At 35.5% G+C, this 14123-nt stretch overlaps 1 protein-coding gene across 7 annotated transcripts in view; it reads left to right on the forward strand.

Moving 5' to 3' along the window:
* The window catches only part of CACNA2D3 (calcium voltage-gated channel auxiliary subunit alpha2delta 3), a 396960-nt gene extending 393749 nt beyond the window's left edge, over nucleotides 1-3211 (forward strand). For 5 of the 7 annotated variants that reach the window (XM_085235716.1, XM_085235715.1, XM_085235717.1 and 2 more), the window contains 3 exons: nucleotides 861-973; nucleotides 1765-1847; nucleotides 2715-3211. In XM_085235716.1, the coding sequence (XP_085091842.1) occupies nucleotides 861-973; nucleotides 1765-1847; nucleotides 2715-2807 (289 nt within the window). In that variant the 3' untranslated portion in view covers nucleotides 2808-3211. Of the gene's footprint in view, nucleotides 1-860; nucleotides 974-1764; nucleotides 1848-2714 lie in introns of those variants that run through there. The other 2 variants (XR_014886317.1, XR_014886318.1) reach the window with 1 other exon arrangement.
* Nucleotides 3212-14123: the final 10912 nt, after the last annotated feature.

Below are 14123 nucleotides of genomic sequence, written 5' to 3' on the forward strand. Positions count from 1 at the left end.
TTTGTGAGTGCTGAAGAATTTGGCTCATTGCAGCTATGTGGACCATTAAACTGTGCCCACAGGTTCCTTCCCTAGTCTCCCCTGGGTGCTTTCCTTCTTACAAGCAATATCTTTATTTCTCTCTCTCTCCCTTTCAATTGCATACTTTTTCTTAATTTGATTGTAGTCCTGAGTTATCACCATATTTGTACCATATAATTGGTATTATTCTAAAATAAATCTCCTCCCTTATGAAAATTTTGAGGTTTAATCTCTATTTTATTGGCCTAGAAATAAAATGAGTCTCAGGAGGCCAGATGAAAGCTGTTTCAACAATTCATGTTGCTTCATGCCGTGAAAGATCCAGAGTGAATAAAGCCCCTGACGTGATTCTAGAGGCGATAAGTGGGACTTGGAGCTATTACCATCTGGTTGCAGAAGAACCTGCTTTATTTTTGCTGATTGGTTTCATGTGTACTTGAAAATTCCAGATCATAAATACATAGCTAGTTTTTAATTACGGAGAAAAGATTCAGTATCAAAGGAAAGAAAAAGAAGATAAGTTCCTGTGCAATTCAGCTATGTTCCAATTCAAGGTGACAGGCATTAACACAGCATCAGAATTAACCTGTGTTCCATTCTACCTGTGTACCAGCCATTATGTGCATCACAAAATGGGTGAGTGTATTCTATCAGCTGAGCACAGCATTGCCCAAGACCCTCTTCTTCTACAAGGTTTAGAGATTTAGTACAATATATAAAGTCAGTGAGATTTGTGACTGTAATACAGGTGTTGTTGACAGGCTCAAAATACCTTAATAAAACCCGTTGTTAAGATATATAGAAAATGTTACCATTAATTATTTTCTTTTAATTTGCAGGTCCTTTGTAATCCAGCAAATCCCAAGCAGCAATCTTTTTATGGTGGTAGTAGATAACGAATGCTTCTGTGATTCAGTCCCACCAATTACCATGGCACCTATAGAAATAAGATATATCCTTTTATTTGCATAGTTGTCAAGAAGAGATTCAAGATGTAAACACTGAAAATGTTCTTCTTACATAAAGTGACTTAAGAACTTCAAAGAATGCATCACAGCTGGGGCTAGTTGAAATTAAGCCAGCTGAGAATGCATTCTTAGTTACTTTCAAGTTGAATTCACATGTTTAGGTATTTAGGACAGCCAATAAAATTTAAGCAAACACACTTATATGCATTTTTAAGTATCGTAAGGTCATAGTCTCTATTTTTAGGCAGTGGGACTTCCTTCACTTTATGAACTAAGAATGCAAGTTCCTTTTGAGGATAGAAGTCCTGATATTGGAACTTCCGAAATCCCCAAGTTTACGAGCATTTTAAGACTAGTCTGGAGCATTGGAACCATTTCAGAATCCTGTTTTCCGAACATATAAAAAAAGATCAAACTAAAGATAGCAGTTGATTTTTAGCTGTCATACTTTTTATTCTCTGCTGTTCTGTATACTTTGTTTTCTCTAATGAGTTGGAATTTATCAAAAGCAGTGTGCTTTTCTTACAGGCATTATTTAAAGACAGGTTAATAGTGTTAGTGCAAATGATACTGTCTGAACAATGGATCACTGAGGAGAAAGCCATAGAATTACATTATTATTCTTGTGTTGACCACACACCTCACGTAGGATCTTTGAATAAAAGGAAAAAGTGAGGAGTTGAAAGATTTTCACTGCATGCATTTCAAAGCACTCAAATAAACTCAGGATATTTAAACGCAATGTTCAGAGGATTTCTCCTTAACTACATAGTACATAATGAATCCCTTAAGTGTGAGCGTTTAAAATCTCAGAAGATAAGAAGACGTCCAGAATCTTGCCATGGATATCACCCTGAAGTAAGTTTCTACTTTTTTGTTATTATTATTTTAGTCTCTAGTAGAAGTTGTATTCCTTTTTAAAAAGGCAAATTGGAAAGCTGTCTTATAAGATGAAACTCATCAGAAAATATTCAAAGTACTCAGAACACTTTACTAAAGGAAGCAAGTGGCATTGTAAGCGCAGAAAAATTTTTTAGTACTCCTGTAGACAGTGTTTTGTCTTGTTACTTTTGTAGACTGTTTTATGTCATGTAATAGAATGTGGTAAGACATGAGCACAGATTTGTAGCCAAGAATATGGCAGCTCATTTTGTCTGAGCACTCGCTGCAGGATTCCTCATTAGAGATGGCTGGGAACTTTGGGTGTTAGTGTTTTTTATTTCGGAAACTAACTCCACAGTATCAGCTGTGATGGAATATTCATCACATTTACACATAGTATTTCTTGGGACAGGTCACTACACATATTTACTACCCTGTGTTCTCCATAGCACTGTTGGACAGTAAGGAGATCTGATAGTGAACAGGACACAATTACAGTGGTTTCTGCAGTATTTTCTGCAGTGGTTTCTCCCGTTTTACACAAGAGTAATTTTTCAGTGCCTCCGGTTCTGTAATGGAATGTAGAATGAGACCTAAAATGTTGCTTGGAGCACTGTATGATTCTTGTTGATCCTGCTTGCTTTTAGTCTGCAGCTTAACTTGCTGAAATGAAAATGAATACCTGTGTTATTTTTTGAATGTATCAATTTCACCCCTTTTGTGGTTTGTATCAATCGTCTTCTGCTTATGCAGTTTGATAAATTCTCATATGTCATAATTGGAAGTCTTGGCTTATGTTTATCTTTTGTTGTTTTTTTTTTTCTTTTCTTTTTTCCTCTTTAGGAAAATGCAAGAGAATGTGGTGGTGTCCCAGGTCTTAGCGCTAAGCCTCCTTTTGTTCTTCTTCCTCTGCTATTGACAATTTTCTCAAGGTGACATTGACTGATGTGTTCAATTGGCATGCTAATACATGGATAAACTGTGAACTGGGAAATGGTGCAACATAGAGGATATGAAATATAGTCAGAGCATCAGCATTTCATGATTTTAAACTGTTGGTGATATAAATTCTTAAAGATGTGTTGAAAAAAAAAAAAAGATTTATCTTTTTACTTTGCTAGTCATGCAGATGTGAATTTGGCATATGGTAGTTATGATTCATCAAAAAAGGACTTGGTAGATAGAGATGATCATTGCTTTGTCCCATTGAAAATAATTTAAAATGGTGTACTTTTTCAATAAAGTATATTAAAATCACAGTTTCAGAGTGCATTTTAAGTCCTATAATATATTTGTTCAATTAATTGATAATGGGAAGGGAATAAACTAAACCAAATGTGTTTTTCTTATGCTCTTAGCCTGTTTCTGAAAAGATAACAAAAAGAAAATGTGGAATTAGCTTTTATAATAAGGCAGAATAGCTTTTATTAAGTCAAGGAAACACATGTGCATAGATGAAGCTGAGCAGGTAATACACTGTGTTGATTTATACTGAAGTTTTGCTTTCTGGAAATAGCTATAAAATATCTTAGTCACATTTTATAGAGTGAGCCAAAGCCCGATTAAAGCCTTTTCCCTAACTTGGGCAAGCTTTACATCGGATCATTTGATTTGGTTGCATATGGCAAAATTAAATACTTTCATCTGTTACAATTTGTAATGTGTATAAAAGGATGATACTGTTCTGTTAATATTCTGCCCTACAGAGAGTGACTCAGCTAGGACTTGTTGGAAATTCATAAGCAGAGAAAGTTTGACTTGCAATGCATCTGTGTCAGCAGAAATTGTTATGGTTTTCACTGAGAATCCATTGAGGCTTACCCTCACTGGGCAAAGATCAAGACCAATCTTTCTTAATTCTAGGCCTTATATTCTTCTACATAAGGGAAATAAGAAGATAAAGGAAACAAGTTTTTGCTGTCTTTAAAAGCCCTGCACAAAGGCTAATATTCATTCTACCCATCGCATAATGAATTTTTTCTTGCAGTTGGTAGTAATGTCCTTATTATGGATGTGTTTGTTGAGGATCTTGATCTTTGAGGTATGTTAACCTCTGGTTTGTGTTCGGATTTTTATCTGAGGCGAAGTTCTGTCAAGAGAATAACCCTTCTCAGCCATCAGCTTCTAACAGTGCAATGCATTAGATACAAAATAAAATGACACTGTTCTAAATCTGATCTAGAAGACTGCAGTTTCCTAACTGGAAGTAAGAATGCTTTTAACATTAAGCTGTGTATCCTAGGTGAGAGTAGGGGACAAATGTTGCTGGGAGAGAGACTTTATCTTAAACATGATCATGCTGCTAGTAGGAGGAAGACTAGTAAAATTTCCACTGAATGATTTAATGGGTTCAAATACACTGGTACTTCCCTCTGGTTCCGCAAAGATCAAGGCATTTTTTGTGCTTGAATTGACACAAATATTGTGCAGTTATCTGTTGTGTTTTTTTATCATCCTCCATTATTCTCTCAAAAATTAATCTCGGTACTTTTTTAATAGTATTTCAGTTTCTGATCTTCCTTCTGAGTTTCCAGTATGCACGATGCTACATCCTTGTAATGTTTTTGTATGTCTGATACTTGTTTTTTCTCAGCGCAATTTAAATGGTAATGCTTATACACCAAGTGGTTATTCCCTGTTAGTAAAAGTAGACAAGAAATCTGTCTTAATAGAGACATTGAAACGTTCTGCACAAAAAATGTTTATTCTGACTGTTGTGCAAATCATCATTGCTCACAGAGAAAAGAAAGCTATTGTAGGAGAAATTTTATTTCTACTGAACCAAGATGGAAATACCTAATAATATTTCATTCCTTAATTTCAGAAATGGGAGGCAGTTTTCTAACTAGGAAGGAGCAAGAGAGTAATGAAAGAGATAAAGATGTGACAATGTAAAACAGTGTTTTTAAAGAGATGAAAATATGAGTATATAAATGAACATTGCTCAGAAAAACTGTGGCAGTTTATTCTCATGAAGTAAGAAATTTATATAGGCAAAATGTACTGGTGTACAGAAGCCAGTTAGTGTTTAAACAATGATACAACAAAGTTGGTAAGTGTAAAGTCATATTTCATTAGCTGTCATTTCTTTGTTAATGAAGACATCTTTTTAATTTTGAATTAATTCTCATCGAACTTTATGAACCTGAATTTACCATGCATCAGAAAGTCAGTGGTTGAAGAAGATTTTGCTTTGGGTTCAGATCTCTGGATCCTTGCATGCCTCTCTATTCAACTGAGCAGGACTGGTCAATAACATCTAGGTTGATTTTTTTTGCATTGCCACCATCAATCTCGAGTGTGTGAAACAGACCAACAGAAGTATGGTGATAATGCTGTGAGATCTCTTAATTATTTGATCTAAGTGGCTGCATCTATATTAATACAATACTAGAGATGTTTCAGCTTTCAGATCAGAACAGCTTCCATACAAACTGCCGATGTCCAAACACAGAAATGATGATAATGAGTTTTCTGGGATAGAACTAGCTGACACAAGCAGAAAGCATGCCATGGGCTGTTTGAATCAGGTTTACAGAAAAGCTGATCTCATTTTAATGCACAGGAATGTTCCTGTCTGTTGAACTTCTGTACGTCATCATTAGCTCTGAAACATGGAGAAAGTGTGAAGATGTGGTGAAGTGGTTCTGTGCTGTCATACCATTGCTTATAGCATGTCATAGAAGGTGAAATTAAATTTCATAACCTCACTAATCCTAAATGCTACTTCTTTCAAATCCTAAAAATGTCATGCTAAAAAGGTCTGATCCAAAGCTCAGTGCAGGGAACAAAAAACAGATGTATAGCTATGCATATATACAGCTGCATATATGAAACTATATGCATTTTTTTAATAAACAGGAAATTCAGACATCATCCATAGTTTTTACCTCCCTAGATCTGAAGTCAAACCCAAACTGAACCAGGAAAATTGTACAGTGTGTTTCTACACAGCAAGAGGCATAGTTGAAAGCTTTGGCTTCTACAGGGTTTGAATTCTTTTTTTTTTTTTTTTTTTCCTTTTCTGCTCTCTTTGGTAATGGCATTGATTTTCAACTTATTAACCCCAGCTGCCTCATCTCACTTTAATCTTGATACGAAAAAAGATGTTTGGGAGCTCAGGACCAGGCATGGATACACTATTTTCAAATGGCTTTGTGTGGGGAAAACTGACTGCCCATAACTGTCAGTGCTGCAAACACACCTCTGAAATCCTGTAAGCCAGAGAGCCTAGGGCAGGTTTCTGCAGCTGTGCTATCTCTTCTCATTGTCTCCATGACACTGAGACTGCCTGACCCACTGCATTGTGCTGCCAGGGCTGATTCTGCAATATATATGCTCGGCAAAGCAGGTGATTGCCTAAGGCAGGAAGATATTGAAAGCAGAGGTGATTTCCCACCCCATCCCTCCCCTCATTGTGTAAATGGCCTCAAGAGACTGATTTGGTTTTCTTGTGATAGCAAGAGCCCCAGAACAAGGCACTGGTCTGTTTATCCCTTTGGGTGCAGAATGCAAGTTTGGCTCAGAAAGTCTGAGGCTAGAATAAGGCAGTTATTTCCATTTGCCTCTGGCCTCCAAGGACTTTTACATCCTGGCACTTTCTGTGCCTCACAGATTCCCACTCATGCAACTTTAATGTAAATAGGCATTCACAATTGGAAAGTTTTCCACAGAAGAGTGCTTCATAATCTTGCAACTGTGGAAAATATTAAGATTACTTTATTTTCCTGCCTGATTATTCTGTTCCCTGAGCTGTCCAAGATCCTTCCACTACTATGTTTTTTTTTCTTCTTGTCCAAATTCTTCCCCATGGTTCTGAACTTTTCAAGTATGTATTTAGCTGTCTTGCTGTTTATCTGGTTTACAACAGTGCACTCTCTGACAGGCCCAGCTCCCATGTATGTACTTAGAATGAGAGATATGGTTCCCATATATAGCATCTACAGAAGATCTCACTGGAGTTTATCACTTACAGTCCAGTCTGAAGGCAGTTTTCTCTCAGCTTTTGGCCATTAGGCTCAGATCCTATTTCTGCCAATATATTTTTTTTTTTCCTATAGCTCCTCAGGAGGATTTACATCATCTTCAAAAGTCAGCTCTTTGTTTCTTCCCAATGGTATTCTTGAAGCTGGATGTTATAACTTGGATATACTGAATCATGCAATTCTGTGATGCTCTGAGTGAAAGGATATGTTTCCAGTTATTTCAGACTTTTTTCCTCCTCCTTCCCATAGTGACTAGTCAAAGAATTAGATGTAGTTTTATTGTTTGTATTTCCAGTAAAAGTTATTTTAAATCTCCATAGCTCTGACTAGCAGATATTTTGAAGAATTTCAAAGCCCACTGTTCATCACAAAACCACTGACTTTCTCATTGACATTTTTTCTATCAGAGGTGGAACTAGTGGCACTTTTACATTATACTTCACTTAGATCTAAGTTAAAGACAAAAAAAAAAAAAAAAAGAAACAAACAACAATGCTATATTGCCTTTCCATAACAAGTATTATGAAATATATATACAAAATATATGCAGTATATTTTAAAAATTATACTATTCATAATATTTGTTGAAAGCTAGGAGACTTTCAATAATCAGTTTTAAGAACATGAAACTTCACTTCCAGGATTAGATATAATTGAAACTGAAATCAGAGTAAGCATAGTATATTCTTTCACCATGAAGGTTATTATATTTATCTATATAGGTATTTTACTTATCTAATCACTTCCTTTAGTTCTTTTTTTTTCCCAAGACATCCTTAAATAAACAGAGAAAAATTATTAGAGGCTGATATCTAAATTTTAAACAGTTTTCTGCAAAGTCTGTAGGTGGCCATATTTATGACTAGCCAATAGAGATTTGAACTGATCTGACCATCCAAGGTATGAGATGTTGAAATCTTAACAATACTTTTTCCATTTCCACATTGTTAACAGATTTGGTCATTGTTTTAGCAGATAGAGCCAGGTAATTGTGTTTATGCCAAGCTGCTGTACAACATCTCACCAAGTGTCAAAAGCTAACTTGTTCTCTACTCTGCTGCTGAGAGTTTCTGGCAACATAAGGGCGTCTTTGTGTATGCAGATTTGTAGCTACTTCACCCCCCAAATTAACAAAAATGTATTAGACAAAAATCAGTGCAGGATCAAGATAAGTGGCAGGAAAGCTGTTGTATTTCTTGTGATAATAGTAATTGAAAGGCCTGTATTATATTTACTTTAAATGAAATTGAGGCTAAATTTCTAGTTATGTCAGAGCAGTGTAAAATCCTCTTATTGAGGAGTTCATTCAGGAATGGTTATCTCTCACTGAATTCTTTTACAGAGGGTTATAAGGAGTTGACAGCTATTAGAGCCTCTGTAAGATCAAACTCCAAACCTGGCATCTTTTTTGCTCCAAATGTGATCTTGAACTGCACTTACATATGTTTAAAACAGTCTTGTAAGAAAGGTTACTGTTGACAATTCCGAGTCAAATTTGAACCTTCACACCAGAAGTTCAAGTGGTTAATGCTGGGTTTGTTTGACTATGTTAGGATTTAGTTTGCTGCTTTAACATGCTGCATATTTCACTTACAGAAGAAGTGGAAGATCAGATTTCAGTTCATAGCAAGAAGTGTTTTGAATCAGCTATTTAAATGTCTTAGAAAAAGTGCTAAATGTTTGATAGAGAATGACTAGTTGGGGCTAGTTGGGATAGCTGAATTAATCAAGAATGCTTTTGGCAGACATGCAAATGTGCAGATGGCTCCTGAGACAGGAAATAAAGAATTGTTTTCTTTCATTTCTTTGTTAGTGTTCTGGCACTGATCAGTTTGGTTTAACTGGAAAATGAGATTTTTTTTCATTTGCTTATGTTATTTGGGGGAGGGAGGTAGAGTTAATTTGTAAGCATCCAGCTGTGTTGTTGGATCTTCTTATACCATTTCTGAGGCATTACTGTGACATGTACAATAGGTAAGATAGAATCTCAAGTTCTTGTTAATATCCTATTATCAGCTATATCTAATGAAGCAGTTTAGGTACATCTGTCTCCTGTGTACACATGAAAGCGAAATAATTTGGTGAAAATGAAACCTGCTCATATTGCTTCTTTCTAAACATCCAAACCAAAATGAAGTCACAATTAATTTTGTAATTTCATTTTCTCTGACAGATTTAAAAAGCAGGACACAAGCTAGTGATTAACATTCTAATGGAGACTTGTGATTTCCCATCATTAGAACTTTGTGGTTTTCAGAAAGATGTTTTGGTTTAAAGAAGACATTCTTCCTGCTTTTTCTTCTTTGCTCTTCCAAAGTTCAATAGATAATTTCAAGAGCCCCATGGAAGTCTATCATCCAGAGAAACTGTGAAGAAAAAGTTTTGAATTCTGCTTAAAACCTGAAGTTAATTTGATACACTAAAATTCATACAAGTATGGATTCATTAAGGGGTATTTAATTATTATCCTTTATGTCCCCATCATTATATGAGCAGAGATCTCAGAAGGAGAATTGCTATTTTTTGCTGATAAAACCTTTCTTGGCAGAAATCTTCTGGATTTTGTTTAAAAGAAAAAAACTTTTAAAAACTTTTTTATGATGTCTTAGAGAGGCATTGTTTAAGTCTACTTTTTAACCATGAAATCCTTTTGTCATATGGCATTATGTCCATTATGTCATATGTTATTTACATCTGCCTATCTTGAAAGATTTTTTCTAATAGAAGATACTTAGAAGTTTCACATTTTAAGGTATCTTTCCCTTGTCTGGGAATGCCGACAACGAGAACTTGCTGAAGTTAAACAAGGACTTACAGGAAGTCATAGAACTGACCAAAAATCTCCTTTCTACGCAACCTTCAGAAACTCTTGCAGAACTTCTTGAGAACTTGAGAACTTCTTAACAGTAAACAATGGTCTTAAATGGCCTTGCCAAGCATGTAAATGATCTACAACTCCTAATGCACCAAAGATTTTTTTGCATATTTTCAACTCTGCATTTGGGACCTCTAGGCAATGCTGTTTCAGATTAGGGCAAATCATGAATTTCTTAACTGTTTCACTTGAGAGAAGGCTTTATCCTTGTAATATTCATGGCAGAAAACCTGGAAATTTGTCCTACTCATTCCTTTCCAAATACAGCAACCCTATGTTCATTAGCATCTGACAGATTTAATAGTAGAGGATACCCTAAGCAAAAAAAAAAAAAAAAAGAAATATATTATGTGTAAAATAAACATGAAAAAAACCTTTATGCTTTATCCACCTTTCCCTGCCTTCTAGTCCTTGTCTGATTCACGCACAAAAAACAATCTCCCTCGTAACACAGTTGACTTAAGGAGGATTATGATCTTTTGAAAGAGAAGAATGACATGTCAGAGACAGTAGAAATGTCCATGCTACGTTCTTCGAAATATCCTTGCTATTATATAGACCTACTGGTAAAACTACCAATGAGCATATAGGGCATGTAAGATTCAGCTTATCAGAACCCCTGGTTTCTCTTAAAGTTCTTGAATTGTGTCTAACCTGAAGTGTAATATCTAAAAGTTCACTTCTTGGAAGAAGAGGATATTGACCTATGATAAAAAATCTGAATTTTGTAAGTAGCTTTGTAACGTTGCAAAGTATTTTGGTCCATTTGTTAATGAACTTCTAGAAATGTGGATTTCTATTACCCACACTGTATTCTGGAAGATATTTGTCTCTCACATAAACAAAAGAGAACAGGTGTTTCTCAATCGGGCAGCACTCTGGCATATCAATAGATCATGTTTTGCCTTTTTTTAGTAGTCAAATAGTCATTGAAGAAACACAATCAATAGCATTCATGAAGAGAAAAGAGAAAGCAAATGGATATAAAATTGACATAGTATTCTTTATTCCAGTCTTTAGAGACTACCATGCTCTACATCTGTTTTTTCTTCTTGGTTTTATCATGATGGATCTTTCTGCTATGACTTGCAGGTCCTTTTAAATTCTTGCATTTTGTGTTTCTGTCCTTACGTACTTTTAACCATGAGTTTTCAAAACAAATACAAAACAAACAGAACACCAAGCAAACCACCAAACCCTAGTATCAGATCCAAGAAGATAAAAAAAACCTTCATGAATTTCTATGGGAATTTTACATACTGTCTACTGCTTTTAGATCTAAAAAGATCAGTTTCACAGTATATGAGGATGTATATGTCTGTGTGTATGTATCCCTATGCATATATATATATATATATATACACACTTTAATTCTGGAAAAAGTCACGTTATAAAGAGCTTACACAGATATTGATAAGCAGCATGTCATCCTAGAACATCCTTACATTCTGGTTCTGATTACACCTTCTTAACCTTGTCTACATCTATGCACTGGAGTGCAATAATTCATGAAATATTATGGCCCATGTATATTTCAAGTTGGCCTCTCAAGTGACAGCATAGCTCTTTCACAATCTCCTGGACCAATCTTCAACAGAGAATGTAAATCCTTGTCTCTTTTCTCTCCCTGATGAATTTGAAGAGTGCAGCAGCATTCTCTCTATCCATATATGAGCACAACAAGGTTCCCTACACTTCATTGCATCTGTCCTCCCTAGATGGACTGCCTCTAAGATGTATAATGTATGGGCTGAGGGAGAATTGTTAAGAAGGAGCATCTATTGGGAAACCAGATGACAGTAGTTTTTCCATTTCTGTTTAACCTTTCTAGGATGTCTTGGAAGGATTGAGCTTCAGGTCTGGTATGAACTTTCATGTCATGAGCTCCTTAGCACTGAAACCATTTTGTGCTCCACTTGAAGTAGCTTGGCAGGACTGTTTAAAGGTAATTGAATTGTGGTGTACTTGAAAACTGTGCTCATAAACGCTGAATAGAGTATAGAGCTTTAAGATCTACCTGCCAATTCATCTTTCCTTTAGTTTCAGGGGAGTAAAAGAAATCCGATTTATCTCTTAATGCTTTTTTCCCTTACTGGAAGATGTATCAGAAAGGACAAATGACACCTACTTATACCGATTTCAGATGGCAAAAGAGTATATATGGGTCTGACTCTATATTTCACAGCAAATAGTGGGTGTTTGAGTTGGCCACTGAATGTAGAGCTGGAACATCACTGTTACTGAGATTTCTGCAATTTACAGCTTGTTTTTCTTAGCAGAATTTAAATTACGTGTTATCCTCCTGGTTGTTCTTAAGATCTGCTGATTCACGTTCAATCTTGTGATAACTTTTTCAACTGCAGTAAATTTAGCTTCTTGGTTAACACAACTGGAAAAAATTCTATTTATATCTGTAGTGCTGCTGTGTTTTCCCATTTTTCTTTCACCTTAAACTGATCTCAAAAGTTTTTTATAGAGGTAGGAGACCATGATTGTTCCCTTTTTTTTTTTTTTTCTTTTTTTTTACAATTCAGTTGTCTCAAGATAATATATGACCTTTTACCTTTACTGAGGAATTTCCCCATATGTCTGCTCAAAGAATTTCCTTGAATGATTCTCTGTGGATTTCCTTCCATGTTTTATGGAAGTGAATTATGATTGGATTAGAAAGGCGTAAATCTTCCTGAGTTTTCAGGAGATGATTTCCTGGATTTCCAAAGTTAGCAATATGTCATTCTATCTTCACCCATGCCATGAGCAGTCTACCCGTGTTCCAGGTGGAATTGGTTTCTGGCTGGTTGAAATTCATTTGCTTTACATTGGAGTTCTTAAATTTTAACAATCAAAAACAACTGAGATCATGCAAACATAACCAAGTTGGTTTTGAACAGAACAGCTGAAGATACTCAGAAGGTCTACTGCTGAGAAAATGTAGCCCAGCTAATTTTCTTTCTGTAGAAGGCAGCTTTCTACCTGGTGAGATATTTTTGGTACAGTGGAATAAACAGAAATTCAAGAGCTACAACTATATTAGTGATAGACAACAAGTGACATTGTAAAAAAGTTTCTAACTTCATGAGAGGTCTACAAGGTATTACGTATTACCAGTTTTAACAGTTGGCTCTAAAGATAAATGTGTATTCTTTAGAATTCTGTTTCGGCATCTGTTGAGAAAAATGTTAATGGAAAATACGCAGTGGCACATTAGTCTACACATAATTAAATTAGAAATGTGAGTCAAAATTTTCATAAGTTTTTCAGCATTATATCAACTTAAACAGATTACAATTTTTGTGCAACTCTGCCAATATGATGAAAAACAACACTGATAATATATGGGAAGTCATGTCTGTACATAAGAATCTGGCATTCCAGGAGCTTAAAGAGGAAGTAAACAAGTAAACTAATAATAGAGTTGTTCAGTTCACACTATACATGTTTCCTAACGAGAGAAAATACTGTATTAGAATAGCTTCCTAAGTACAGCGTGTAACCATGTATTTTTGCATGAGGAGCACTGAGCAACTGGAACACTTCTCTGCTTTGAGCCAGTGCTGGTCAGCTATTACAAGTGCTACTGTTTCACTAAGAAGTGAATTGAGTTCCTGATGACTTTTGATTATTAAATGCTGGCATTTTGCTTAGGTCTAATTGCCAATTCAGAATATTTGTGGCTGATGCTACTGATGCTACATCTATCACCCACTGTAATTTTAAATATTATCTTAAGTGTCAGTGTCATCTGCTGCACAATCTCAGTAAGTGATGAAGGGCATTTTTTTCCCAAGGAAACTGGCAGGTGGGACTCCCCAGACTTCCTTCAGCTTTATCCTCTTAACAAATGCATGGTTATGTGAGGAAGGACTGTTTGCAGGGGAAAATTCACTGGCTTGGTTACAGTGGTATAATTATACCAGTTGTAATTACATCAGTTTGGTCAGTGTAACTCCTACTTTGGATATATTTAGTATGGGATTAAGATATCTTTTTCTACTTATACAGTTTTCAAAGTGACATAAGCACTCATATTCCTTATATGAATGTCCAAACAGAGAGTTATATTTATAACTAAATTATAACAGTTATAATTAAGCCAATAAAACTGTACTGGTAAATTTCCCAGTGTAGACAAGCCATTACTTAGGAGGTATAATCTGAAAGACTTTCAGTTGGCTAATGCCACCCAGCTTTAAAACAACATTGTCCAATTCAGCCAGTAGCACTTTGTGGGGTAAGTCTGAGGTCAGAGGGAGACCTTTAGTGGCTGAAACCTGTTCCTAACATAACAGAAAGTATATCTGTAGCGGGGGAAAAAATAATAATAAATGTATGGCCAATCTGGTGTTTCCCCCTTTTTTAAAGATGCTTGGTCAGGATTCCTCTTTGGGTCAA

The sequence above is a fragment of the Meleagris gallopavo genome, chromosome 14 (assembly GCF_905368555.1).
Source record: "Meleagris gallopavo chromosome 14, MGAL_WU_HG_1.1, whole genome shotgun sequence".
NCBI lineage: Eukaryota > Metazoa > Chordata > Aves > Galliformes > Phasianidae > Meleagris > Meleagris gallopavo.